Source organism: Ovis aries, chromosome 22 (assembly GCF_016772045.2).
Source record: "Ovis aries strain OAR_USU_Benz2616 breed Rambouillet chromosome 22, ARS-UI_Ramb_v3.0, whole genome shotgun sequence".
NCBI classification, from domain to species: Eukaryota; Metazoa; Chordata; class Mammalia; order Artiodactyla; family Bovidae; genus Ovis; species Ovis aries.
Genome location: NC_056075.1, coordinates 50,643,916 through 50,668,372, shown reverse-complemented (window position 1 = coordinate 50,668,372; position 24,457 = coordinate 50,643,916). Strand labels below are relative to the sequence as shown.

Below are 24,457 nucleotides of genomic sequence, written 5' to 3'. Positions count from 1 at the left end.
TCCTGGGGGAGAGCCGTCCTGGGAGAGAGCCGTCCTGAGCGGGGGAGAGCTGTCCTGAGGGGAGAGCCGTCCTGAGTGGGGGAGAGAGCCGTCCTGAGCGGGGGAGAGCCGTCCTGAGGGGGAGAGAGCCGTCCTGAGCAGGGGAGAGCTGTCCTGGGGGAGAGCCGTCCTGAGGGGGAGCCGTCCAGCGGCCCGGCAGCCCTGCAGCCCTCCCCGCACAGGGTCCTGACTCGGGCAACGGCCCGGACCCGCATCTCCCCTGGGCCCTGGAACAGGCTGGGCATCGGGAGCGACCCTTGGGTCACCGGGGCAGGAGTGGACCCACACGGGCTCAAGGGGGACCCGGAGGTCCCGGCCCCACCCCCTGGGGCGCCCACAGCTGGGGGAGCAGGCAGCGGTGCCAGGACGTCCACGGGCGGGGGCAGCGGCCAGGGCAGTGAGGCCGGCGCTGGGGAAGCAGCAGGGCCCCGGCTGTCCACACCCCCGTCCCGCCCGTCCTCTGCTCTGCGCTTCCCTTGGCGCGGCGACAGAGCCGGCCCTGCAGCGCTCACCGAGACCCCGGAGCCACCCTGGCCTCCCCCCGCCCACCATCCCAGAGGCAGGCATCCCGCAGCCGGCGGCCCAGGCCCAGGCCGCACTGCTGCTTCCCACACCGCCTGCACCAGCCTCGGCTCCTGCGTCCTGCCCAGAGGTCAGCGAGCCGTGGACGGATGGGCGCGGTCAAGGGGCTCAAGACACGGCTCCTCTGGGCACAAGGGCAGTGAGGTCCCCGACAGGAAGGGGCTGCACCTGGGGCTCAGCCAGCTGAACAGGGAGCAGGCCAGGGGGACGGGACGTGGGGCCAGGCCCTGGAGCGGAGCGCAGAGTGCCAGGCGGGGGCCAAAGGAAGCCTCGCTCGGCAGCAGCTGCCCCCGACCCGAAATGGCAAGCAGCAGGTGCAGCTTCAAGGCACGCGGCTGCACCCGGCTCGCACCTGCGTTCCGTTTGAGCAGGGTACAGGATGTTCACGAGGCCGCTTTCACTGCCCCCTCAACACAGGCCCGGACCCCTCATTCCTGGGCTCCGGCCTCAGGGCTCGGGAAACCAGGCGGCATGCCTCCCAGCGGGCACCTCACCCAACACCCCACAGCCGGGCAGGGACCTGGGCGCTCGGGCAGCAGATCACCTCCACAGCCAGGGCAGACTGCAGGCTGGCTTCCGGGCCCAGGGCCGGGGCCGCAAAGGGCACGAGGGACCTCGGTCAGAAGCAGCTCTGGGCAGCCTGGGTCAGGTGCCCAGATGGGCTGGCCTCAGGCCCAGGAACAAGTGACCGGACAGCGTAGTCGCGTGAAAGCCACCAAAAGCTGCATGATGTACGCGGCTGTCACCCGCCGCGCCTGGCACCTGGGACAACACACAAAGCCAGACCTTTGTGAGGGGCCCAGGGTTCCACCTGAGCGGCACCACCCGGACACCCGGAGCTGCACAGATGGGGAGGGGCGCGGACAGCGCAGGTCATCCCGAGGAAGCTGGTGGCTCACGACCCCTCTCAGGGCTGCGTCCTCTGGGCCCAGTCCCCCTTGTCCTGCAGCTCAGGCCCAGCGCCAGTCCGGAGGCGGGAAGGGCAGAAGGCACCCCAGACACGGGCAGGGCTCTCGAGTGGGCTCCTGCAGGTCATACCACCACACCGTGCACAGAGGCTGTGGGTCACCAGAGTGTGGCGGGGACCGCGCCCGAGTCCCCGGGGAGGGCTGAGCGGCGCTTTCCAGGGACGCCCCGCAGCCTCGCAGGGAGGCCAGGACGTGACGCCCAAGCAGCCGCCGGTCAGGCGGGTCCCTCTGGGCGGGGCCTTGCTGCCGCCTTCATGCCTGCGCGCGTCTCCCTCAGCGGCCGCTCACTCTGTCACGGTCTGAACTGAAGCGGCCTTCTAAGGCACAGAATCCACCTTTCCCATCACGCCAGGCTCCTCATACACTTGACTCTCATCCCACAAATCTCGAAGAAATCCAAAAATAGCCCCCCCGCGCCCTCCCACACGTCAGGGAGCCCCCGGCGGCCCGCAGGCCCGGCACACCCGCCGCAGGGTCCGGTGGGGAGGCCCCTCCACACAGAGGAAGGGAGAGGGCGCTTCAAAAGCCACGATGAGGCGCCGGGACGAGCTCACACAGGAGTGGGCGGGAGGAGACAAAGGCAGGTCTCGCGTGAGAACGAAGGTCCTCATCACGAAGCGTTTGGGGAGGAAAGTGACAGAGACCTGTGCGAAGGGCCCGCACGTCGGGAGAGCAGCCGCCACACCCGTCTCTGCAGACCACGGACCACAGACCACGCAGCCTCCATGCCAGAGGCCACACGGGGTCCACAGAGGCTCGCCCTGGGCCGGCCGGGGACGAACGCACAGCTGGGAACGGGGCTCGGGGGAGAGAGTGGGTTCAGAGAAGCCCGGCCCCCGCAAGGAGCATCGGGGTGGGGGGTGTGCGGGGGGTTTGGGGGCCCCTGCAGGAAGCGGGAGAGGAGCCTGACGCCACGTCAGAGCTTAACCAGCACCCCCGCTCCACCCAGGACAGGCCCCCCCCCCGCCCACACACACAGACACACAGACACACACACACTCTTAGATCCGTGACACACACACACAGACACACAGACACACACACACTCTTAGATCCGTGACACACACACAGACACACACACACACACACTTAGATCCATCACACACACACACACACACTTAGATCCATCACACACACACAGACACACACTTAGATCCATCACACACACACACACACACACACACACACTTAGATCCATGAGTTCATGACGACGCTAACCAACACCCCCATGCCAGTCAGAGTGGGGTCAGGACACCTCTCTGAAAACCGGTGGATGAAGAGAATGAAGCCCCCCCCGCCTCCTGCATCTCTGGGGAAACGGGAGTACAAGCTCCACTCAGGGAAATGTCAAGCCGAGAAATGGAGGCGAGGCGCCAGGGCTAGACTCTGCAGGGCCACACGGGAGCCCAGAGCTTCTGGCTCAGATGGGAGGCGGGTACAGAGAGGCCCCCGCGCGAAAACCCAGGCCAACTTCCAACCCAGACGGAATCGAAGCAGCCCGAACGCACGGAGAACAGAGTGGAAAGGCGGTGGGGGGGGGGGGGGGGGGGGGCGGGGTCAGGGGGCGGGCCACTGGGCTCACAGCTTCTGGATCTAACGGGCAGCCTGGTGACCAGTCCACACGGCCCTGGGCAGGGGAGGCCGAGGCGGCTGCGGACGGCAGGAACACTCAGCCCAGCGGGGTCCATGGATCCGGCTGCAGGGCGCCAGGAGGCCCCGCTTCTGCAGAGCAGGGCCTCGGGGAGGACGGGCCGGCTGCAGCAGGAATGTGAGCAGGGGAGCAGGGGGCAGGCGGGCGCCCTGAGACGCAGGGGAGGCACCTTCTCGCCCACAGCAGGCAGCACAGCTTTGCCCGACGGACAGAAGAGGGTGCTGTGAGGCCAGGAACGCGACCCGCGCCGAGGCTGCTGGGGGCGGGCAGAGGAAGGGGACGTCCCTGCAGGGCTGCGGCCCACAAGGAAAGAGCACCTCCAGGAAAAGGCCTGCCCTCGACAGAGGCACAGAGCAGCCCAGAGCTGCGAGGCACCCCCCCCCCGCCCCCCGCAGACAGAGCTGAACATCCAAACAGGCGCCGAGGGGAGGAGAAACGAGAAAGAGAGACAGGATCGACCTCAGGACAGAAATGGGGAAAAGGACAAAATCGTCCCAGAAAAGAAAAGCAGGTTACAGAGGGCCCGAGGGAGAACCAACTTCGAGGAAAGTTCAGCAAGGGCCACACAGGCCAGAAAAACCCAAGAAGGTGAAAAGAGCGTCAGTGAGAGGGCAGGGGCAGGGGCAGGCGTGGGCGAGGGCAGAGTGGGGAGCCTCTGCACCCCGGTACCAAGGGGAGAGAGCGAGGCAGGGCCCGGAGCTCACATCTAAACCCAGGGCCCAGGGAAACCCTCCAAGGCAGGGGAGCTGAACCACACGGAAAGGCCCCTGAGCACCAGAGAGAATCACCCCAGAGCAACAGCCTCCCAGGCACACCCCAGCGCAAGACATAGTCCTCCAGGCCCCCAGGAAGCAGAGCCACCGAGACCCACGCCAGAACCAGAGACCCACGCCAGAACCAGAGACCCACGCCAGAACCAGACACCCATGCCAGAACCGCCGACACCCACACCAGAACCACTGACACCCACTAAAACCGCCGACACCCACGCCAGAACCAGAGACCCACGCCAGAACCAGACACCCACGCCAGAACCGCCGACACCCACACCAGAACCACTGACACCCACTAAAACCACCAACACCCACACCAGAACTGACATCCACTAGAACCGCCAACACCCACACCAGAACCAGAGACCCACACCAGAACCGTCAGCACTCACCAGAACCACCGACACCCACACCAGAACCACCGACACCCACACCAGAACCGCCAAGGCCCACACCAGAACCAGAGACCCACACCAGAACCGTCAGCACTCACCAGAACCGCCGACACCCACACCAGAACCGACATCCACTAGAACCGCCGACACCCACACCAGACCAGAGACCCACACCAGAACCGTCAGCACTTACCAGAACCACCGACACCCACACCAGAACCACCGACACCCACACCAGAACCGCCAAGGCCCACACCAGAACCAGAGACCCACACCAGAACCGTCAGCACTCACCAGAACCGCCGACACCCACACCAGAACCGCCAAGGCCCACACCAGAACCAGAGACCCACACCAGAACTGTCAGCACTCACCAGAACCGCCAACACCCACACCAGAACCACCAAGGCCCACACCAGAACCACCGACACCCACACCAGAACCACTAACACCCACTAAAACCGCTGACACCCACACCGGAACCAGAGACCCACACCAGAACCGTCAGCACTCACCAGAACCACCGACACCCACACCAGAACCACTGACACCCACTAGAACCGCCGACACCCACACCAGAACAAGAGACCCACACCAGAACCGTCAGCACTCACCAGAACCACTGATACCCATACCAGAACTGCCAAGGCCCACACCAGAACCACCAAGGCCCACACCAGAACTGCCAAGGCCCACATCAGAACCACCGACACCCACACCAGGACCACTGACACCCAGTAGAACTGCCGACACCCACACCAGAACCGACACCCACCTGAACCATCAGCACTCATCAGAACCACTGACACCCATACCAGAACCGCCAAGGCCCACACCAGAACCACCAAGGCCCACACCAGAACCACCAAGGCCCACATCAGAACCACCGACACCCACTAGAGCCACCAACACCCACACCAGAACCAGAGACCCACACCAGAACCATCAGCACTCACCAGAACCGCCGACACCCACACCAGAACTGCCAAGGCCCACATCAGAACCACCGACACCCACACCAGAACCACTGACACCCACTAAAACCACCAACACCCACACCAGAACCGACACCTACCAGGACCATCAACACTCACCAGAACCACCGACACCCACACTAGAACTGACACCCACTAGAACCGCCAACACCCACACCAGAACCAGAGACCCACACCAGAACCGTCAGCACTCACCAGAGCCACCGACACCCACACCAGAACCACCAAGACCCACACCAGAACTACTGACACCCACACCAGAACCGCCAAGGCCCAAATCAGAACCACCGACACCCACACCAGAACCACCAACATCCACTAGAACCGCCGACACCCACACCAGAACCGACACCCACCAGAACCGCCGGCAGCCACAACAGAACCAATGTCTAAGTTTTTTTTATAAAAATCCTCAATGCGAGCAAGTATAAGCCAAGAATCACACAGCTCAGCCAACCGTCCTTCAAACATTTTCACGAGTAAACTCGGATGGGCTCTGTCCCCGTGAGCCCGCGTGGAGCTCCACTAGGGCAGGCTGGGCAGACGCTGACCAGGGGACCAGCACAGACTCAGGCCCCACAGCCAGCAGCCTCGAGGGAATGCCGCTGGGCAGGTGTGGAGGCCACGCGAGGGGGTGAGGCCGCCCCTGGGAACCTGACCCCAAGCCGGGCAGCAGGTCGGACTGGCTAGGCTGGAGGGCAGGGACGGGGTGCTGACCCTTGATTTAAAGTAGCAATTATAAATCATAGTTTACAGCAACTATAACCCGCTGGCTGGAGTCCCCAGTGCAGGCAGACGGACGGCACACGTTGCTCGGAAACCCACACGGTCCCAGCGTGTCCACGTGGCACGTGAAGGAGCAGGATGCTGACCAGAGGCAGGGGGACTCGAAACCCACAGCTGCCAGGAAGACCCTTCATGAGACGCAAGACGCCAGTCAACAGTTTCAAATGGAACGCGAGAGAAACGGAGAACTAATCCAAAAGAAAGCAGAAATGGGGAAATAAAGGGACAGACCAGAAGGTGTAAGCATAACACAGATAATAAGACGGCAGCCCCAAGCCCACCGTGCCGACGGCCACATTGAGTGCTGACGGTCTGGACCCACGCTGAGAGGCAGGGCTGCCTGGCCACCGTGGACGGTGGCGGCCGCGCCAGGCAGCGCAGAGCAGAGCGCCCACCACAGAAGGCTCCGCGAGACGAGGCCCTGCTGGCGCCTGAGCCCCAGGGGCCGGGAGGCGCCTCAGCGAGCGGCGGGGGCTCCAGAGGACGACGGGCACAGGACGGCCACAGAGGGCTGGGGAGGCAGACGCACGCGTGCACATGGCCAGCGACGGGGACGCACACACACGCGTGGGCAGTGCCCTGACAGACAGCCCAGGACACGGCCGCGGGGCGCACCCTCTCCTGCGGCCCACTCGGCAGGAAAGGCCATCGCCAGGCCACAGAGCAAACCACAGGCTGCTGCCCGGCTTTCCAGGGATCACAGTCAAAGATGGAGAAGCTCCATACGGTCAGGAAAGACAAGACCGGGAGCCCACTAGGGCTCAGATCATCAGCTCCTGATTGCAAAATTCAGGCTTCAACTGAACAAAGTAGGGAAAACCACTAGGCCATCCAGGTATGATCTAAATCAAATCCCATGTTTATACACCGGAGGAGACAAATAGATCCAAGGGATCAGAAACGGTAGACACAGTGCCCGGAGAACTAGGCATGGTGTTCATAATACTGTACAGGAGGTGGCGACCAAAACTATCCCCAAGAAAAAGAAATAAAAGCAAAATGGTTGTCTGAGGACGCTTTACAAATAGCTGAGGAAAGAAGAGAAACGAAAGGCAAAGGAGATACCTTCATTCCCATCTGGATGCAGAGTTCCAAAGAATAGCAAGCGGAGATAAGAAAGCCTTCCTCAGTGATCGAAGCAAAGAAACAGAGGAAAACAACAGAATGGGAAACACCAGAGATCTCTTCAAGAAAACTGGAGATGCCAAGCGAACATTTCATGTAAGAATAGGCGCGATAAAGAACAGAAACAGGAAGGGCCTAACAGAAGAAGATGCTAAGAAGAGGCGGCAAGAATACACAGCAGAACCATACGAGAAACGTCTCGAAGACCTGGACAACCATGATACTGTGGTGGCCCACCTACAGCCAGACATCCTGGAGTGTGAAGTCAAGTGGGCCTTAGGAAGCATCACTACGAACAAAGCTAGTGGCAGTGATGGAATTCCAGCCGAGCTGCTTAAAATCCTAGAAGATGACGCTGTGAAAGTGCTGCAGTCAATACGCCAGCAAATCTGGAAAACTCGGCTGTGGCCACTGGCCTAGAAAAGGTCAGTTTTCATTTCAATGCCAAAGAAAGGCAATGCCAAAGACCGTTCAAACCACTGTATAACTGCACTCATTCCACATGCTAGTAAGGTTACACTCAAAATCCTTCAAGCCCGGCTTTAACAGTATGTGAACTGAGAACTTCCATGTGTTCAAGCCGGGTTTCAAAGAGGCAGAGGAACAAGAGATCAAACTGCCAACATTTACTGGATCATGGAGAAAGCAAGGGAATTCCAGAAAAACATCTACTTCTGCTTCACTGACTACGCTAAAGCCTTTGACTGTGTGGATCACAACAAACTGCGGAAAATTCTCAGAGAGATGGAGTTCCAGACCACCTTACCTGTTTCCTGAGAAACATGTATGCAGGTCAAGAAGCAATGATTAGAGCCAGACATAGAACAACTGCGTAGTTCAAAACAGGGAAGGGAGTGAGACAAGGCTGCATACTGACACCCTGCTTAGTTAACTTGTGCAGAGTAAGTACATCATGAGAAACGCCGGGCTGGACAAAGCACAAGCTGGAATCAAGATTTCCAGGAGAAATAGCAGCAACTTCAGATGCGCAGATGATGCCACTTTAATAGCAGAAAGTGAAGAGGAACTAAACGTCTTGATGAAGGTGAAGGAGGAGGTTTTAAAAAGCTGGCTTGAAACTCAGCACTCAAAAATCTAAGACCGTGGCCCCTGATCCCATCACTTCATGGCAAATAGAAGGTGGAAAGTGAAGCAGCGGCAGACTGTTTTCATGGCTCCAAGTCACTGTGGGCACTGACTGCAGCCGTGACATTAGAAGGCGCTTGCTCCTTGGAGGAAAAGCCATGAGGAACCTAGACACTGCAATAAAAAGCAGAGGAATCGTTTTGCCAACAAACCATCTAGTCTAAGCTATGTTTTTCCCAGTGGTCATGTATGGATGTGAGAGCTGGACCATAAAGAAGGCTGAGTGCTGCAGAATTGATGCTTCTGAGCTGTGGTCTTGGAGAAGACTCCTGAGACTCCCTTGGACAGCCAGGAGCTCAAACCAGTCCATTCTAAAAGAAATGAGTCCTGAATATTCATTGGAAGGGCTGATGCTGAAGCTGAAACTCCAACACTCTGGCCACCTGATGAGAAGAACCGACTCACTGGAAAAGACCCTGATGCTGGGAAAGATTGAAGGCAGGAGGAGAAGAGGGTGACTGAGGATGAGATAGTTGGATGGCATCACCGACTCGACAGACGTGAGTTTGAGTAAACTCCGGGAGATGGTGGAGGACAGGGAGGCCTGGCGTGCTGCAGTCCACGGGGTCGCAAAGAGTCGGACACGCCTGAGCGACTGAACTGCAGCAAGCGCTGCTGCCCCGGCTCTCTGAGCGCCCCTCCCGCATGTGCCTGCCTTGGGCGCTCACTGCACTCAGGACAGACGCAGAGCAAGCACCGGATGGTGGGTCAGATCAACACCACCACAAATGCCGCCGGGGCAGGACCAGCTGTCACCCGGGGGACCCCGGGACTAGGAGTGAAAGTGCCAGGCTGGGCCGCTAAGGTCAGAGCTGCAGCCCTCCCCCTGCCTCCAGGAAGGAGCCTAGACGGAGAGCCCTTCGGGGAGGATGGCATGGCTGTCTTCAGGATGGGCAGGAAAGTCCTTCCAAGATGTGGGCAGCGAGCTCAGGCCACGACCGGTGGGAAGGAGCTCAGGGAAGCGGGAGCTGGACGGGCAGGGGACTCCTGGCCCCGGGGGTCAGGGCCAGGGCCTCCGCTGCCTGGCTCTAACTGGGCTCCCATCCTGCCCACCTGGCACAGGGTGGCTGACCACATCTGCACACGCGCTGGGCCAACATTCTTTACCAAAAAAAGGAGCTTCTGCGAACTCTAGGGGGGAAACGCAGGCAACTGATAGAAATACGTGGGTTCTTTCATAGGAAGGCTCAAGAAAAATATTTTGGAAAAGAGTGAATTAGAGATTTTGGCAAGGAAGAGCTGAGGGAATTAAAAATAAAAACAAAAACACGCCACGCAGCCAAACAAAGCCAGGCCCTGTCCTGACGCCGTGCAGGTGGCGAGGAGAGGGCGGCCCTGGTCTCCAGGACACGCAGAGCCGCCCGGCCCCGCTAAAAATAGCAGCAGTCAGGCCTTGTTAGGCCTGCTCCAAAGAGAAGTATCTGAGTTCCCTAAAAAGGAATTACATCCTACAAACAGCCCCGTGCAGGCCGGAGAGCCGAGATAAGGAGCCGAAAAGGGACAAAGGAATTTCTCCGGAGGCAAGATTGCTATTTACCAGCTACGCCTGAGAACACCCTGCGGAGGTGTCTGTGACCCTCAGCCTGGGAGGCGGGGGTCCTCTAGATGGCCAGCCGCCCGCCCTCTGGCCCAGGGCTGCTCCAGGACGGTGCAGGGGAGGTGGGGGCCTGCCCCCCGAGAAGGCCCAGACTCAGCTCCTGGCAGCCCTGACCGGACGCACTCCCAGAGCCCAGGCCCCACAGCCGCTGCCGGCTGGCACCCAGGGCAGCACGAGGCTCCACAAGCTCGCCAGCAGGCGGGGGACCTGGCCATCCGAGCAGCGAGGGTGGCTCCCGGGCCCCATGTGGGCAGGAGGCCCGCTCCGAGTCCTCGGGGCTGGAGGGTTTCTAGTACGGACGTTGAGCCTGGGCACCCACAGGCGTGCCTGACCGCCGACCGCAAAGCTGAAGCAGCGTCCAGCAGGCGAACTGTGGCTCTGCCCCAGATCCGGACAGACGGACGAAAGACTGCTCCTTCCAGAGGGGCAGAAACACGGAGCCTGGTCCACACTCAACACAGCCTGGTGCTTGGGACCTCAGAGGCCTCTAAGACTGGCTCGATTTCCGTTTAAGAAGCACCTTCCCCGCCGAGGGGCGCAGGAAGAAAGCAGGTCCTGGGCCGCCTGGCTCCCCCCCCGGGAACCCCGGGCAGCTGGCGGCGAGCCTCCCGATCGCAGCCCTGGAACCTGCTCCCCGAGGCCACCCGCTTCCTCAGGGCGGTTCCCAGTGCGAGGGGATGCACACGCTGACCACGGGCTGAAAGGCTGCCTAGAGCACCCCCACAGCCTCTGACCACAGCAGCCTCGTGGGCGTGAGCGAGCCCCCCAGGATCCCCCTCGGTGGGGGGGCCCATGGGCATGAGTGAGCCCCCCCAGGATCCACCTTGGTGGGGGGGCCCATGGGCGTGAGTGAACCCCCCCAGGATCCACCTTGGAGGGCCCATGGGCGTGAGCAACCCCCCCAAGATCCACCTTGGAGGGCCCATGGGCGTGAGCGAGCCCCCCAGGATCCCCCTCGGTGGGGGGGCCCATGGGCATGAGCAAGCCCCCCAGGATCCACCTTGGAGGGGGGGGCCCATGGACGTGAGCGAGCTCCCCCAGGATCCACCTTGGAGGGCCCATGGGCGTGAGCGAGCTCCCCCAGGATCCACCTTGGAGGGCCCATGGGCATGAGCAAGCCCCCCCAGGATCCCCCTCGGGGGGGCCCATGGGCATGAGTGAACCCCTCCCAGGATCCACCTTGGAGGGGGGGCCCATGGACGTGAGCGAGCTCCCCCAGGATCCACCTTGGAGGGCCCATGGGCATGAGCAAGCCCCCCAGGACCCCCCTCGGTGGGGGGGGTCCATGGACATGAGTGAACCCCCCCAGGACCCCCCTCGGGGGGCCCACCTCACTCTGTATCAGAGGGAAGCCTGGACATACCAGTGCCACCACGTCAGTGGGCTCCCAGGGAGCACCCACCTCTCTCCATATCAGAGGCAGACAGGGAGCTGCGGCTCTGGCTGGAATGGGGGTCGGGGTCCAAGGACCCGGATGTGATGCTCGTGGGCGCCAGGCACTTACAGGGGCAGCTCGGGGCGTGTGGGGCAGACGGCACACCTGATCCCCACCCGGCTGCGCTGCTCGATGGGACCACGCTGACCCGGCGAGCTAGCAGCTCCTCAAGGCCAGTGAGGGTTGTCACCGGGCCCCGTGGGCCCCAGGGAAGTGTGCCCTCTTCACGTGCCGCGAGGGCGGGCTGCCATCCGCGGGCACAGCACAGACTAGCGGCATCAGCAGCCCGTTGCAGGCTCGGCGGGTCTGCAGGGAGGACCTGGCACCCTGACACGAAGGAGGCTGGGCACTGGGGGCAGCTGCAGACTCAGGCCGAGCCCAGAGCAGAGAGCGGCGGGCGCAGAGGGGCCCCAGGCAGAGGAAACGGGACACTGCCTGCGCCCCTGCCTCCCGGCCCAGCCCCCACCCTGCAGGAACACCTCCCTCCTGGCCCCACACACCACACCAGCAGACCAGAGCACGAGCCTGGCTTCTCAGAGGCTGACGAAGAGAGCAGCGGGGACCCCGCCGCTGGTCTCCCTAGAGAGGGACACCTCCCTGCTTCCTCGGGCCTTTTCTGATTGCTCTCGTCGCTGCATAGACATTTAGTTCAGTTCAGTAGCTCAGTCGTGTCCGACTCTTTGCGACTCCATGGGCCGCAGCACGCCAGGCCTCCCTGTCCATCACCAACTCCCAGAGTTTACTCAAACTCAAGTCCATTGAGTCGGTGATGCCATCCAACCATCTCATCCTCTGTCGTCCCCTTCTCCTCCTGCCTTCAATCCTTCCCAGCATCAGGGTCTTTTCAAATGACTCAGCTCTTCGCATCAGGTGGCCAAAGGACTGGAGTTTCAGCTTCGGCATCAGTCCTTCCAATGAATATTCAGGACTCCTTTCCTTCAGAATGGACTGATTGGATCTCCTTGCAGTCTAAGGGACTCTCAAGAGTCTTCTCCAGCACCACAGTTCAAAAGCACCAATTCTTCAGCACTCAGCCTTCTTCACAGTCCAACTCTCACAACCATACATGATCGCTGGAAAAACCATAGCCTTGACTAGATGGACCTTTGTTAGCAAAGTAATGTCTCTGCTTTTTAATATGCTGTCTAGGTTGGTCATAGCTTTTCTGCTAAGGAGCAAGTGTCTTTTAATTTCATGGCTGAAGTCACCATCTGCAGTGATTTTGGAGCCCCCCAAAATAAAGTCTCTCACTGTTCCCACTGTTTCCCCATCTATTTGCCATGAAGTGATGGGACCGGATGCCAGGATCTTAGTTTTCTGAATGTTGAGTTTTAAGCCAACTTTTTCACTCTCCTCTTTCACTTTCATCAAGAGGCTCTTTAGTTCCTCTTCACTCTCTGCCATAAGGGTGGTGTCATCTGTATATCTGAGGTTACTGATATTTCCTCCCGGCAATCTTGATTCCAGCTTGCACTTCATCCAGCCTGGCATTTCGCATGATGTACTCTGCATGTAAGTTAAATGAGCCAGATAACAATATACAGCCTTGACATACTCCTTTCCTGATTTGGAACCAGTCTGTTGTTCCATGTCCGTTTCCAACTGTTGCTTCCTGACCTGCATACAGATTTCTCAGGAGGCAGGTCAGGTGGTCCGGTATTCCCATCTCTTGAAGAATTTTCCACAGTTTATTGTGATCCACACAGTCAAAGGCTTTGGCACAGTCAATCAAGCAGAAGCAGATGTTTTTCTGGAACGCTCTTGCTTTCTCAGTGACCCAGCGGACACTGGCGATTTATCTCGGGTTCGTGCGCCTTTTCTAAAGCCCGCCTGAGCACAGACACCAGCACGCCTCATCAGGTGTGCGGCCACCGCTCCATTCCGGCGCCGCTGCGACGTCCACGTTGGAAGTGAAGACGCCTTCGAGGTGCCGTGCGTGTGGCACACTCACTCGACTCATCTACGTCAGTCCACAGCCACATTTCTGCGTGCTCCTCAAGGCTTCCTGAACGCACATCACGCCTTCTGCCCAGACACAGGTCAGCTCCCTCCCTCCACGCTGTAGGACTCTAGTCCCCCTCTGGCCCTGCGACGAGGACCAGGACCTTCACCGTCAGGCAGGATGCAGGCAGGCCCTGTGCCCCGCCCCACTCCAGAGTCCTGGCAGGAAAGCATCTCATCTCCCAGGAGCTGCGCCATCAGGCTCGGGGCACGAGTGCTCGCTACGGAAGCTCCTTCCACGCAGCTTGCCAGAGCTTTCATCAGAAATGGTCATAGAATTTCAGCAAACGCTTTTCCTGCATCTGCTGAGACGATCGTGTGTTTTTTCTTCACGGTCAGTTGACTTGGGTGATCTTATCTTTAATTTTTGAGCGTTACGCCGGGCTTGCACCCCTTGGTGCTCATGCATAACTTTTTGATGTGCCGCTGTTTCTATGGGTGTGTGTGTGCACATGTGTGCGTGTGTGCACGTGTGTGCACGTGTGCGGGTGCACCTGTGTGTGCGTGTGTGCACGTGCATGTGCGTGCGCGTGTGGGTGCATGTGTGCGTGCATGTGTGTGCGTGTGCGTGTGCAAGTGTGTGCGTGTGTGTGTGTGTGTGTGTGGCCTGCGCTGTTACACGCATAAACAGTTCTACACGCTTGCTTTGCTGAAGTTCCTTGAACCTGGGCGCTCACTCCCCGCAGGAGGCAGGCCTGTGTTTCCACCAGGACGCCTCTGCCGCCTCTGCTCTCAGGGCACTGCTCACATCACAGTGTCACGTGTTCCAACCTCCTTGAGAAGCTCCACGGAAACGTCACGTCTGACAGAGCTTGTCAGCATCGAGCAAAACTGTAACAAAGCGCCTGTTCATTTCTTCTTGACTCAGCTTCCTTTGCTTTTCCAGAAGCATCTTCCTTTCACGCAAGTGTCCAGATTTATTGGCAAAAAGTTGTTCATGGTCATTCCCTTACTATCTTTTTCTCGTCTGCAGGATTTTCAGTGACCATTCCCCAGTCTCGAATTTCTGAAATCGATCATTCTTATCTTCTACTTTCAGAACTTAGACGTAGAAGAGCAAATTAAATGGAAAGTAATCAAGAAAAAGGAGAAAACCGGGCAGCAGAACACAGTGAAAAAGGAAACAGAAAACAATGGACAGAACCAATAGACTCACACGCAGGCCCCGAGGCCGCATAGCTGGGGACCCCTGACCTCCCCATGGACAGAATAGAATCACACGCAGGCCCCGAGGCCGCACAGCTGGGGACCCCTGACCGTCCGGTGGACAGAATCAATAGACTCACACGCAGGCCCCAAGGCCGCACAGCTGGGGACCCCTGACCTCCCCATGGACAGAATAGACTCACACGCAGGCCCCGAGGCCGCACAGCTGGGGACCCCTGACCTCCCCATGGACAGAATAGACTCACACGCAGGCCCCGAGGCCGCACAGCTGGGGACCCCTGACCTCCCCATGGACAGAATAGAATCACACGCAGGCCCCGAGGCCGCACAGCTGGGGACCCCTGACCTCCCCATGGACAGAATAGAATCACACGCAGGCCCCGAGGCCGCACAGCTGGGGACCCCTGACCTCCCCATGGACAGAATAGAATCACACGCAGGCCCCAAGGCCGCACAGCTGGGGACCCGCAACTGTCCGGTGGACAGAATCAATAGACTCACACGCAGGCCCCAAGGCCGCACAGCTGGGGACCCCTGACCTCCCCATGGACAGAATAGAATCACACGCAGGCCCCGAGGCCGCACAGCTGGGGACCCCTGACCGTCCGGTGGACAGAAGGGTCTGGCGTCCCTGCATCTTTGCCTGTCTGCTCTTTTTTTTTTTATTGGTTGTAAACATTGAATCGTGCGTTCCAGCTTGCTGGACACTAGCCTGGGTGTCCTCTCGGGCTTCAACTGTGGCCAGTACAGCCTGGCCTCCAGTCCCCTGAGCCACACTGTCCTGTCCCTGCCCACTGCTTGAGGTCTGAAGACCAGTGTTTCGTATGCGTTTTCTGGTTCTAATTTGTTTAAGACAGGACGGGAAATTTTGTACCTGTTTCTGTGTGGACCCAGGTTCGATCCCTAGGTTGGGAAGATGCCGTGGAGAAGGGAGTGGCTACCCACTCCAGTGTTCTTGCCTGGAGAAGCCCATGGACAGAGCAGCCTGGCAGGCTACAGTCCATGGGGTCACAAAGAGTCGCAAAGAGTCGGACACGAATGAGCGACTTTCACTTTTCACCTTCTCCATGTTACCTGGAAGCAGATAATACTCATCACGTTATTTTTTAAATTATTGTCAGGGAAAATTGCGAAAGGCTTTCAAATGGGCATAACAGATTAGGGGCGCCCTGTCCCAGTTTGGGCTCTCTCAACCTTAGTGACCCCCGAGCTGTTGTACAGTCCCATGAACTCTGAACTCCCGCAGCAACGCAAGGGCTCAGGACCGCAGGACGCCAGTGTCCGGAGGAGCACAGCTCGCACCTGGCCGGCCCTGCACCCGTGGACGTGAGCTCCCCTTGGCGTCGCTGAAAGGAGAGGCCGCTGCTCCCCCTTTGGACTCTTCTTTGAACCAGTTCTAACACCTTACTAGCTCTCTCGTTGGTAAATGACAAATATCTATTATCTCAATAAAGAGTCGTTACCACTCGCACGTTTTCGTGTCTGTGTGTGAGCCAGCGCCCCACATGCCGTCAACACACCCGCGGTGCTGCGACCGGCCGAGGGCGGCACCTTCTCCCTGGGACTCACAGACGTCGGGCGGGAGGCTCTGACGTCAAACTCGAGGCAGAATTCGGCAGGGGGGCATTTATTTACCCTCATCTCTGCACAGTTCCTCACTCATCCAGCCAGAGAGCTGAGCACACCCCGCGCACACACACTCCTGGTCCCCAGGCTGAGTGAGGCGTGTGTTCCGGGGAGAAGGAGGCAGGCACCCGGACACTGACTTGGAGGGAAACGCTTGCCCACCCCCTAGGCTCCGCTTCGGGGTACAGCCGCCAGGCTGCATGTGCGACCGAGAGGCTGGGAACGGGCGCCTCCCGCCTGATCCTGGGGGGCTGTCACCGCCAGGACCCCTCTGAGCCTGGACCCAGGCCCGCCATCCGCCACCACCCCGACGTGCTCCCACCACGTCTCACACCTGCCAGGGCCCGCCGTGCAAAGCAAACAAAAGTGATGGAGGGCGGAGAGCTGACGGCGGAGACGGGGCTCCACACTCCAGGGCCTCTCACTCCAGTCAGCCCGGGCAGCCGCTGGGGCCTGAGCACGCCTCCAAGGTGACCCTCTCCAGGAAAGGGGCCTCGCCCGGCCCACTGGGCCAGCTGCCTGCCGAGAGCTGACCCCACAGCTCAGCTGGGCCAGGCTTCGGCCGGGGACCCTGAGGCCGCTGCCCACCTGGGCAGGTGAAAAGTGCGGATGGACGGGCTCGGAATACCCCGTGACGAGAACAAGGCCCACGCCCCACTAGACGCTCCCCTGGCACCTTGCGCCCCCCCACCCTCCTGGGCCTTGGGTGGGAACCCATCCCCCTTGGCTGAGACCAGCTCCCCCTCCAACGGCCCAGGCCCTTCCTGCTGGACACCGGGCCTCTCGGTTCTGGAAAGGACTTGCTGCCCGCCCTGGCCTTCACTGTGGCTGGAGCATCTTGGGGTGTGGACCACCCACACCAGCAGACTGGACAAGCAACCGCCCCCAGCACCAGCGTGGATGGCAGGAGTCAGGGGACAGCCTGGACACAGAGGGCCCCCGAGCGGACCCGCTGCAGCTCAGCGGCCCGGGGCTGCCCGACTCACAGGGGCCCCGAGCGGACCTGCTGCAGCTCAGCGGCCCGGGGCTACCCAACTCACAGGGGCCCCGAGCGGACCCGCTGCAGCTCAGCGGCCCGGGGCTGCCCGACTCACAGGGGCCCGGAGCGGACCCGCTGCAGCTCAGTGGCCCGGGGCTGCCCGACTCACAGGGGCCCGGAGCGGACCCGCTGCAGCTCAGTGGCCCGGGGCTGCCGGACTCACAGGGGCCCCCGAGTGGACCCGCTGCAGCTCAGTGGCCCGGGGCTGCCAGACTCCCACACCTCCTCCTGCTGGCAAAGCACCCGTGCCCTCCCCGCAGACCCGCCACAGAAGTGCCCCGCGCAGTCGGCCACGCTATCCCCGCCCGGCTCCCTGGTCTGCGGCCCCGCCAGCCTCCAGGGCCCACAGTCCCCCGGCAGCCCTGGCCGAGCAGGACGCTGCTCGCCCACCAGTTCCCAGTGGCCTCTCACATGCCCCACGGGGGGGTCACCCGCCCAGGGAACACAGGCTCCAGGAGCAGAGCTCTCTGTCGACCCCGCAGAGCAGACCCCGACATCCCGGAGAGAGCTGAGCACAGACGTGGGGCCCCCTGGGGAGCCAGGAAGGAGCGGCTCGCCCAACAGGCCTCGCCTGGAGCCTCCGGCCAGGGTCCAGCCCAGCGTCAGCAGGCATCCTGCCCAGACCCCGGGGCCGTACACGGGCTCCGCTACCCCACCCCGCAATGCAGGTCCTCCCAAAGGTCCCCGCTGGGGAAGAGCAGAGCCCCAGCCAGGGGCATCTAAGCAGGCAAGGGCCTCCGAGGAGGAACCAGGAAGTGGGAGGCACCCCTCCCCTCCCTTCCGCTCCCCTCCCCTGCCGTGGGACAGCCCTCCCAGGGGGACCCCCACCTCAATCCCCTCATGCCGCCCTGCCCCACACCCCCCCAGGACAGCGAGGCCACAGCCCCACCCCCTCCCCTGAACCCCGCTCCCAGGGGGACCCCTCCGTGGGAACCCCCCCCTCCGAGGACACCGAGGCCGCAGCCCCTCCCCCTCCCCTGAACCCCCCTCCCAGGGGACCCCTCCGTGGGAACTCCCCCTCTGAGGACACCGAGGCCGCAGGGGAATCAGGTCTGCAGCAGTCTCAGCTGCTTCCTCACGTGGGCCGGCTGCCGCCCAGCTCTTACCTGATAAAACTCCCGGAGCCAGTTCCTCTGGAGGTTTTCTGGCTGTAAATTAAAGAGAAGAAAGAGGACGGTCAGGCCCGTGACACAGGCCGGCAGCCACGAGCAGAGGCTAACGCGATGGCCTGTCTGCCTGCTCACTGCAGGGCTGGGGCACAACGGGCTGGGGGCCCCTTCCGCACCAGGGCCTGGTCCGCCACTCAGCGGGGATGAGGGGCGGGCACTGGAGCTGGACCCACAGCTGACCCCAGCCCTGCTTGTCCTCAGCAGTGGGGGGGGGTCCCTGGAAGGGCTTCCTGGAGCCAGGCCAGGGGGTCAGGCAGGACCCAGCAGAGTGGGGTCCCAGGACTGGCCTGAGAACAGGCAAAGAGCTGTGTGGCCCCAAGTGTTGCCTTTGGGCCTGCAGGCCCCAGGGAAGAGCTGGCACAGGGTCCCTAAGAAAATGGGGGTGCGCCTCTTCCCACATGTCCCACCAGGCTCCTGGACCCCGAGACCAGCCAGCCGAGCAGGGCACGCAGCCCCAGCCAACCCAGCATGATCAAGGCGCTGAGACGGGGATGGGAGACACACGGGGGCCCTCAACAGGCGGTCCAGAGCTTCAGAGTGGGGGGTGAGAAGCCCTGAGACCGGTGGCAGCAGCACCAACGCCCAGCGCCACTGGCCACACGCAGAAACGGGGAGGACGCCCAGTCTGATGCCGCCTGCCATCCGCCACAACTCAGAACAGGCAGACAAGCCAGCACCCATCGAGACTCATGCCCTAGATCCAAGCAGGGCTCTGGGCACCGAGGCTGCGGGCGAAGCCAGGGGCCGGGCTGACCACAGCCGGTCCCGACACAGCAGCAGCAGCAGCGCCACAGGCGGGGGCTGCCACCGGCGGAGGTTTCCACGTGTCCCGAAAAGCAGGAAGACTGGACTGCAGACAAATCAGTGAACAAAGAGAAACAACTGCTGCGGACCCAGAGTCTCACAGGCCACAGAGCAGGGGGTGGACAGCGTCCCAGGCGCCTGCCAGACAGAGACGGCGGCCGGAGTCCAGCCGGGTGTGGGGTCTCCCAGTCCCCAAGGCCAGGCTCGGGAGCCAGGCCCCCGGCCCCACATCTGAACAGCAAGGAGGGCACGCCTTGCCCCCCACCACCCTCACGGGCGAGCGAAGAGACAACAGCAGGAGGCGGCAACCCGGAGAAGCCCCGGCCGAGGCTGAGAGCCGACACTGGGCTTCAGGGAGACGCACGCCCGAGCCAGAGTCTACCCTACGTCCTCGGGAGGCTGACAGCAGAGAGCAGCGAGCGTGGGGAGTCTGTGCAGAAGCGGACCCTCAGACACACTGGGGGCGCAGGCGCCGCGGAAAACAGCGTGGACTTGCCATGTGGCTGGGCGATGTGCCCGCGAGACCCGGAAATGCTCATCCGCAGGGACAGAGCCACGAAAGGCAGGAACCACCCGAGACCCATCAGCTCAGGGACGGAGAGATAAGGCACATGGTCACACTGCATGGGAGCCACGGACACGGGCCACACGGGCATCGGTTCACAGGCAGAGTGTTAAAATGCGTGGTCAGGCAGCACAGCACAGCAGCCATGGACACGGCCGCACGTGGGCAGGCCTCAGAAACACCATGCTCAGTGCAAGACGCCGGACTCCAGCTCACACAGCACCCAGAACTGGCAGGCCCACAGATGGGGCGGGCCGCTGCTGGCCCCAGCGTCCGACAGCAGAGCTGGTCTGTGCTGCCCATGCGGAGGGTAGCTCCGCTTTGAGAGCAGGGACAGGACTGAAGTGTGAGCCCCTCTCCCACAGACCCTGCGGACCCCTACCTGAGCCATAGACCCAGCATACCCCACGCCGGGGCCAGCACAGGGGCAGGGACCACAGTCAGTCAGCCTCGAGCCCCGAGGCAATCAAAGGAAAAGAACTTTCAGGGCAAGGCCCCCAGTTCCACCCCCAGCCCTGACTGAGGACAAAGGGGCTGGTCTGGGGGTGCAGAGGGCCCCATCAGCATTTCAGCAACCTTTCCACACCTGCACTGTGGGCTCGGCCTGGAGACAGAGGAAGGAGAGATTCGGTCCACAGTCCTGTTGTCCAGGGGCATGGCTGGACGTGACGCCCCTAGCCTTGCACTCGACCCCGCAGCCCTGCCCAACACACACGTATCCACAACATCCTCGCCAAAACCCTGTAGGAAGCAGCCCTCAGCAGAATTGATGCTTTTGAACTGTGGTGTTGGAGAAGACTCTTGAGAGTCCCTTGGACTGCAAGGAGATCCAACCAGTCCATTCTGAAGGAGATCAGCCCTGGGATTTCTTTGGAGGAAATGATGCTAAAGCTGAAACTCCAGTACTTTGGCCACCTCATGCGAAGAGTTGACTCATTGGAAAAGACTCTGATGCTGGGAGGGATTGGGGGCAGGAGGAGAAGGGGACGACCAAGAATGAGATGGCTGGATGGCATCACTGACTCAATGGACGTGAGTCTGAGTGAAGTCCAGGAGTTGGTGATGGACAGGGAGGCCTGGTGTGCTGCGGTTCATGGGGTCGCAAAGAGTCAGACATGACTGAGTGACTGAACTTAACTGAACTGAAGACCAGCTGAACTGCTGATGTTTAAGACCCCTCACCACATTCCCAATCAACCCACAGGACAGGCGTGACCGGGACCCTCAATCCTGTCCCCGGCCCATGACCCAAACGGCGTGACTGCCCAAGTGGGCCCACGAAGTGTCCAAGGGCGAGGACCACCCAACCTTCCTAAACCTGAGCTTCTCACCTCGGTGCCCGGGACTCTCCCTGCAGGAGGCGTCCAGGAGTCTCCCCAGAACCGCTGCACAGGGAGCTTCAGCCTGGAGCCAGAGGAGGGGCCTGGGGCGGGCACAGAGCAGGGGTAGTCAGGCCCCAGACAGCAAGCGGGCTCACGCACACTGGGGGCGTGATGCCCCATGCTTGAACCAAGGGTCCTGCACGAGGAAGGGCTGAGCGCAGCTCTGGGGCCGGAGGGCCTCCCTCTCCCAAGACAGGCTGGACCCCGGCCGCAGGCGAGGCACCTGCCGGTAGGTCCTGGAGAACATGGGCGTGTGGCAGAAGCAGGGTGCCCTGCGTGACTCTGGACGGCACCGGCGGGGATCACCGCGGGGACAGAGGCCTGCAGGGTCCCCTGTAGTGGAAACTGCACGCGCAGGCCCGGGCCGTGACAACAGATCTCTCCGCACGGCCTGGGCTCGGTCCCCAGCGCCGCCACCGGTTCTCAGGCCTCCGCTCCTACCATCCCTACCGGGCATTCAGAACCTGGCCAGGTACTCCAGGGCCATGCACACACACCACACATGAACACTGAGAGCACACACAGTCCCACATGTGCACACACCCGCACACCCACACGTGCACACGTGAGTGCACATGCATGCCCACACGTGCACACCCACACGTGCACACGTGCACACACCCACACATGCAGACACACGAGTGTGCACACACATGCACACTGAGCGCACGTACACTCCCACACGTGCACACACCCCACACACATATGCACACGTGAGCACACACACGTGCGGATGCGTGCTCACAAGTGCACACCCACATGTGCGCACACACACACATGCAGACACATGAGTGCACGCACACACCTGGACATAACTACCACCTGGACTTGGCCCTCTGGGGGACGAAGAGCACAGTTCATGGCCTACCCTCCCCAGTCACAGACCCCCACAGCCTTCTATAAGTGGTGCACAGCCTGCTGTAAGCGGGCGCATGACCTCCTGTAAGGGGGCGCACGGCCTCCTGTAAGTAGTACGCAGCCTCCTGTAAGTGGCGCGTGGCCTCCTGTAAATAGGCGCACAACCTCCTGTAAGTGGGCGCACGACCTCCTGTAAGTGGTGCACAGCCTCCTGTAAAGAGCAGGCCCGCTCTACCACCGCCCAGGATGTCCTGGCCACACTGACCAGAGCGTGCTCCACAGTGGCTCACACAGAAGCCCACCTGTTCTGGGGGCCCTTGGCCCCAAGCAGCTTGTAGGTCATCTGGGCGCCCTGCTGCAGCCTGTGAAACAGATCAGAGCCCTCTGTGCATGGTTGGGCCCATGGCCTGGGAGCAGTCCTGCCAGGTCAATAGCCTAAGAGCAGCACAGGGATGCCCTGCAGGGCGGCCACATCAGGAAGGGGCAGCAGGACCTGAGGCTCCTCTAGTCGGACTCTGGGTCACCAGCTCGCTTAGATCACCAGTATGACTCTCAGCCCAGGCGGCTGTGGGTTCCCCAAAACCATTAACCCAACAGTCCTAATAAAAGTGCTTTAAACAAAGATATCCCTTGTTTATGTTTAGAGAGGCCTCCAGAGGCTGTGGGATAATTAAAGGGCAGCTCTAAACAGACAACAGGGGATGAGAGCGGCTGGAGAACCCAGCCCACCTGCACATCAGGGCCATGCTGACCCACTCACTGACCTGAGCCGGGAACTTCCTGGCCAGCATCTCACCCGCCCAGCTGACCGCTGGCTCCTCAGCCTCTCTGGGTCCCTGCAGGTTGTCCACTCACCCCTGACCTCCACACGGGGACATCCCTCTCCCTTCACAAGCGCTCCTCATGGCCTCGCCCAACTCCGGAGCCCCCAGCTTGGACCCCGGATGCTGAGGGGCAGCACCATGACCCCAGGCCACTGGACCTCAGGCTCCTCTTCCCTCCCCACTCTCACACTCACACACATGCTCACACACACGCAGACACACTCACACAGCCACTCACACATACTCACACATGCTCTCACACACATTCTCATGCAGACACACTCAGACACACATGCTCACACACATACACACTCATGCAGACACTCACACAAACACATGCTCACACACACATGTACATGCAGACACACAGATACACACATGCTCACACACGTTCACATGAGGACACATGGCTCACAAACTCACATGTGCACATGTGGGGACGCACACATGCAGACACACACACAGATACACACATGCTCACACTCATACACACGTGCACATGAGGGCGCACACATGTTCACATACACACTCCCACACATGCACACACAGAGACATACTCACATGCTCACACACGTGTGCACATGCACAGACGCAGACACATAGGGACATACACATGCTCACACTTGCATGCGGGCAGACACACACACAAAGACACACACAAGCTCACGAACGTGCACATGCAGACACACACGCTCACACCCACAGACATTCACACATGCTGACACACGCATGCTCTCCCTCACACATGCCTGCGCCCCCCTGCCCCTCCCCAGCTCCTCCATCCGTCTGTCCTTCGCTTCTGCCCCAGGAGCTGCTCTCGGCCAGGCCTGGGGGCCTCCTCATGGTTGCAGCCCGTATTTGGCTAATGCAGAGTTATTTTTAAAACCACTAAAGTAGGATTAAAAGATAAACACACATACTAGTTCTTAAAGAAATACTCTCATTTCAGCCCAAAGCATGGGCCAGGCCGGCTCTGTGCGCTCACAGGAAGCACACGCCACCCTGAGCTCTCAAGCACCCTGTCTGCAGAGCAGAGACTGTCAAAGCACTCTGGGAGTATTAGATACTCATTCTTCCCAAATGTGAAATTCTATTTCTGGAAGTCGATCCTAGAAAAAAGTAATCCTAAACAACAAAAATGCTCTGCACACAAAGAAGTTCACAATGGAATTATTTATAAGAGTTCCAGTTAAGAAGGTCACAGAGTTCACTGATAAAGAAAGTCACGTGGGCCGTCTGCGGAAAGGAAGGAGGCGGCAGCAGGAAGAAATCCTGAAACGGTAAATAAGTCCCGAGTATAAACATGCTGGGAAAGACTAAAGGCAGGAGGAGAAGGGGACGACAGAGGATGAGATGGTCGGATGGCATTACCGACAAGATGGACGCGAGGCTCCAGGCGCTGGTGACGGACAGGAAAGCCGGGTGTGATAGAGTCGGACACGACTGAGCGACTGAACCGATAAACGTGGCGCTGCTCACACAACACCGCCAACGGGACGCAACACCGCTCACAAAAGACTGAAAGGATGA

General features: G+C 60.7%; 1 protein-coding gene across 8 annotated transcripts in view; it reads right to left on the bottom strand.

The window, feature by feature from the left end:
- The window catches only part of INPP5A (inositol polyphosphate-5-phosphatase A), a 151,524-nt gene that overhangs the window by 78,852 nt on the left and 48,215 nt on the right, over positions 1 to 24,457 (bottom strand). For 6 of the 8 annotated variants that reach the window (XM_027960449.3, XM_042238650.2, XM_042238652.1 and 3 more), the window contains exon 2: positions 18,432 to 18,473. The exons of 1 other annotated variant lie outside the window; for it this stretch is intronic. In XM_027960449.3, coding sequence (XP_027816250.1) covers positions 18,432 to 18,473 — 42 coding nt within the window. Of the gene's footprint in view, positions 1 to 15,534; positions 16,820 to 18,431; positions 18,474 to 24,457 lie in introns of those variants that run through there. One more of the 8 variants, XM_060404872.1, reaches the window with a different exon arrangement.